The sequence below is a fragment of the Echinops telfairi genome, unplaced genomic scaffold, assembly GCF_000313985.2.
Source record: "Echinops telfairi isolate 266 unplaced genomic scaffold, ASM31398v2 ScPeMD7_5;HRSCAF=22, whole genome shotgun sequence".
NCBI classification, from domain to species: Eukaryota; Metazoa; Chordata; class Mammalia; order Afrosoricida; family Tenrecidae; genus Echinops; species Echinops telfairi.
This window is the reverse complement of record NW_022103901.1, coordinates 1,159,115-1,163,989: the sequence shown is the minus strand read 5'-3', so window position 1 is coordinate 1,163,989 and position 4,875 is coordinate 1,159,115. Positions and strand designations below refer to the sequence as shown.

Here is a 4,875-nt window from a genome sequence, read left to right as displayed (position 1 = left end):
TGGACCCAGCCTGGGCGACCAGGACCACAGAGAGTACTGTGAGCCCTGCCAAAGCCCAGGTGGCCAGGTGGGACCACACAGTGGCTTGGGGGCCAGGGGCCCTTGGAGCAGCATGACTTGGCTGCCCCACCCCCTCAGCCCCCGTGTGACAGGTCGATCTGGGTCCCACGTAATACACAGCGGGATATCTGGGAGGTGCCGCCCTGCCTGCCCGCCTGGGTGGGCATGACTGAGGGGCTCCCTGGCCTGTACGGGGGGCTGGGTAGGTGGGCTCTGTTCCTACGCTGTGATGCTGTCTCAGAAGCTGAGAACCCTCGCAGGAACAGTGTTTATTAGCTCTGCATCCTGTGTTGACACACCATCAAGTCACGTTACTCCACGCTCACTCAGTAAGGGCTCCTTGGGCCCCCCGGAAGTGAGCAGTCATCTCATGCGGGGAGGGCAGTGTGGGCAGTTTGTCTTGGTTTGCTCTGGCAGAGCCAGGGGTGGCCAGATGCACGGGGGAAGGTCCTGGGGGCCAGGGGGAAGAGCTCCCTCCCTCAGCTGAGCTGGCCCTCGTGTGTTTGCCGTCTCTACCCTCGTCACCCGTCCAGGCTTCTCTCCGACCCGCCCTCCCTCTGTCCTTCCACCTGTCTGCGCCTCTCTGGCCCTCCTGTGGGGCTGTGACCATAACCCTGGACACCAGGGCCGGAATTCCCAGGGGTCAGATTCGAAGGCCATCACACTGAGAGCGTCCCCTGCTGCTCAGCCTCCTTCATGTGCAGAGAAGCAGGCACCCATGTCCCCACCCCCACTTAGGGACCCCAAGCATTCTGACACCCACCCCCAGCCACGGCCCTGGCCCCTGCTCCGGTATAGCCACAGTGGTGAGGCCTTGGCCGCATCTAGGTCTGAAAGCCGCCTCCTCTCTCAGGCTGGGATGCCCCGCTCTGCCTGCTGCTGCCCGCCTGGTGTCTGGTGAACCAGAGGTGGCCCCGCGGACCCTCTACAGACAGCTGTGGACTTGTGCCGAGTGGGCATAGGATGGCGCGGAGCAGGCAGTCCAGCCCCCGTCGTCCAGGGGCATGTGAATCAGAGCAGAGACCCAGCAGCTGGTGCGAGGTTCTGAGGGTCTGGGCCTCCCTGGGCTGAGTGTGGCGGCCAGTGTGCAGGGCAGAGGCGGGGTCTCCACCCTGAGCACCTGGCCGGCACCCATGGCAGTCGTTCTAAGGCGCCCTGGTGGCACCGCAGGCTAAGCCCCGCCCCTCAAGACAGACAAGGTGAAGGTGTCCGCCCGCTCGGCTTCCTGCAGGGCGCTGTGCCCCTGACCAGGCTGGGGCTGGGAGGCAGGCCGGGCCCCAGGGAGCAAGTTCTTTGCGTGCTGGGCGACAGCCAGGCAAAGTAGTCAAAGAGGCTGGACGGAAAGGGCTGTCAGGGCCACAGAGCTGGCACAGGGGACCAGCGGGCTGGCCTCCTTCCTCCCCATGGGGAGCTTCAGGACCCCCAGAGGGCCTGGGTAGCCAGGCCCCCACCTACCCTGTGACCTGCACCCCCGAGCTGCTGCTCGGGACAGCGGTGGTACCATACTTGGGTGGACACCACCGTCCGTCAGCCATGTCCAGTTCAGGGTGGGTGCATGCCAGTTTTTTTTTTGGGGGGGGGCAGTGAGGAGGTGCCCATGGTCATCGGGCTGGGGCTGGGCGTGAGGCTATGGCGTCATGTCTGAGGTGACCAGCAGGCCTGAGCAGTGGTTTGCCCTGCTGCTCCGTGGCCTGTGGGCCCATCCTATCAGGGTAGTGTGTGGGGACTGGTACTTGCCTTGTCCCCCATAGCTGTCCCCAGTGCTCCACCAGCTCCCCACTGTGCCCCAGAGCTGCATGCACTGCAGGGTGCTACATCACCAGGCAGTGGCTTCTCACCTCCAGATAAAAATAGCCACCTGTCATCTAAGCCGTCTGGCCGTGGCCAGTCCAGCACACATGGCCACCTGAGCCCAGGACAAATGTCCCCAGCAGGATGTGCTGTGCCCAGTGGCACTGCTGCAGCAACTCAGAGCTGGAGCTGGGGGCTGGGTGCCTGCACCCATCTGCCATCGGGCCGTGGCCTTCGGAGCTGGCAGTTCAGTGTCTGGTAGCTGTCTGGTAGCTGTCTGTCTGGTAGCTGTCTGGTGACCTCAGGCCTGGGTGGCCAAGCTGTCTTCAGAGGGGAGCAGCAGGTTCCCAGTTGGTGAGAGGAGGAGCACCCCAGGGTGCAGGCTTGGCGGGTGGTGGGTGACCTGGGCACAGGTGTGTGTGGCAGGTGGGGCTGCAACAGCCTGCTTTCTTCTACAGAGCATCTGGGGGCTTGAACCACTGACCTTGTGGTGCGCAGCCCTGTGCTCCACCCACTGCCACCAGGGCTGCGTTTGCCAGGCCATGAAGCTGGAGTCGGGGTCCTGGTGAAGGAGCTGGGGGACCAGAGGCTGCTGTGCATCTGCCCGGAGGGGGCGCAGCCGGGACCTCGTGGCCTGGAAGTGTGCCAGCGATGCTGTGAAGGGGGCGTTGGGCATGAAGACACCCCTGTCTTCATCTGGCCTGAAGCTGTGGGGCCAGAGGCAGGCCCGGGGAGGACGAATGGCAAGGGTCCCCACAGGAGCCGACAACTCTGCCTGTTGTGGGCCCACTCTCACCGCTGTGATGCGCATGGGGTCACGTGGGTCACCGTCAGTGGCCCCGCCAGGCGTGCCAGCCTTGTGTGCTACTGGAGACCCCGAGTCTGTACACGGCTCTCTCCGGAGCCTCGGGCTGCCGGAGCCACAGACACCCCGACACCCAGCCCTGGGCAGAAGGGCCAGCTCGGACCCTGTCTCTGTAACATTCCTCAGTTCATGAGGGGCCTGGCTCAGGGGTCCAGGCACTGAAGGGCTTGTCAGGTGCCATGGACCCCTGGGGTGGCTGTTGGAAGTCTGTCTGTCCATCTGTCATCTGCTCACCTATCACCTATCTATCTGTGCCTGTTGTCTATCACCTGTCATATCTGTCACCTACCTATTGACTTACCTTTCTCTGCGTACATACCATCTACCTACTATCAGTGACCTATTAACTGACCCACCCTCTATCTCCACCTCCCCCTGCCAGCGCACCCCAGCCCCCCCAGACTGAGCATTCTGCTCTCTGAACTCTGCGGTGCTTGTCCCTCCCTGAGGCCCCTGTGAGGATCCGGGCCACCAGGGTGGAGACTGATGTGCTGTCTGGTGCTGTCTGCCCTGCAGGCTCAACTGTCGCAGGCCCTGGAGGAGCTGGGAGACCACAAGCAGAGAGCAGACACCGTGAGTTCGGGATCGGCAGCCTGGCTGCCTGGAGGGCGGGGCCTCAGGTCAGGGCCTTCCGTGGATGGGTGTGGGGAGGAGTACCTGCCGAAACCCCACCCTCCTGACGACAGACAGGGTAGAGCGTGCGGTTCCACCAGTGGGAGACAGGGTGTCAGGGTCGATCCACAGATAATGGGGTCCTTCTGTGTCTGCAGTGAGAGTGGGGTTACCGGGGCATGTGCCTGCTAGTGGATGGCTGAAGCAAGCGTGTGGCTGATGTGGAGCGTGGGGCCTGCCTCTGCCTGTACGGCCCCAGCACTGCTGAGGACAGAAGGGGGTTAACAGGAGGAGGAGGAGAAAAAAGTTCAAACCTCTTTAGCTAATTGCTGATGACAAGACAGAGGCTGTTTGGCTTTCTTTTATTAATTAGCATAGCCGTGCTAATTGGTCAGTACAACACAGTTCGTGCTTCTCTGTAATTGTAATTAACATCCCAGGGAGGGGCCTCCAGGCCGCTTGTCCATCTCTGATTGGATGTGAGCAGTGAGGCTATAGGAACTGGGACCTGATGCAAGTGTGTGTGAGGGTGAAGCAGAAAGCTGGACTTGAGAGAAGTGACTGCCACCGAACACCCCGCCCCCCCAGCCCCTCTCGCTCTCTGATGGCTGCTTCCTGGGGACCCATGGGTAGGTCTGGGCTGCTGGCCCTGGGGCATCAGCGGGCATGTTTCCTGTGTGCCCCTGGGTTCTGTAGGGGCAGTAAGTGGCCACCGAGGGCCTGTGCTGACAGGGCCTGCTGTGGACAGAGCAGGAAGGCTCTCTCCAAGACAGCCAGGGGACTGTGTCAGGTGGTGTCCGGGTGTCCCCTAGTGTCCAGAAGGCCCCTGGGCTCCTAGTTTTCTCAGAGGGCCAGGGGCTTCCTGACACTCGTTCCTAGTGGGTCTTCCGGGGAGACACCTGGATACCATGCCCAACACCATGGTCCTCGAGGGGACTCCAACTCACAGTGACCCCCCAGGACTGGGCAGACTGCTCCGTGGGTCTCCGAGGCTGTTCCCTTTGGCAGGATCAGACAGCCTCGTTTTCCTCCCAAGGAGCTGCTGCTGGCTTTGAACCAGCAACCTGTTGGTGGCAGCCCAACCCTCACACTGGGCTCCCTTACAACGGACCTGTTCCCATCCCTGATCCAGTGGATGCATGCATGTGCAGACTTCTGCCCCCAGATAGGCCTCTGCCCTCAAGTGGGCAAGGGGAGCCGGCCTGGGCAGCAAGGGTGTGGGGCTGGCCCTGTGATGCCCCCTAGGCTTTGTCCTGCTTGCCAGACCCTGAGCCTGCAGAGTCACCCATCTCAAAGCCGACTGCTCCTCAGTCTCAGGCGTTCACTGACATGCACCTGCACCCGTCAGGGGACCTGTCCCTCCCGGGAGTGGCTCCACACAATTTGGTTAGAGGCTCTCCTGGGTCAAGGTTCCCTGGGGTGGGAGTTCCCACGATGACGCGTTCTGCATGGGTGCAGGCCTGGCGGTGGCCTGGTCCCCACAGGCAGAGTTGCTAGGGTGGGGTGGGGGTGGGGCGATGTGCTGCCCAGCTCCTCTGCTGAATGGG

The 4,875-nt window shown here is 62.6% G+C and overlaps 1 protein-coding gene across 1 annotated transcript in view; it reads left to right on the top strand.

Annotated features, from left to right (window-relative positions):
- Positions 1-4,875, top strand: part of MAD1L1 (mitotic arrest deficient 1 like 1) — a 148,432-nt gene that overhangs the window by 78,009 nt on the left and 65,548 nt on the right. Inside the window, exon 13 of the mRNA XM_004705883.2 lies at positions 3,233-3,289. Coding sequence (XP_004705940.1) covers positions 3,233-3,289 — 57 coding nt within the window. The remainder of the gene's footprint in view (positions 1-3,232; positions 3,290-4,875) is intronic.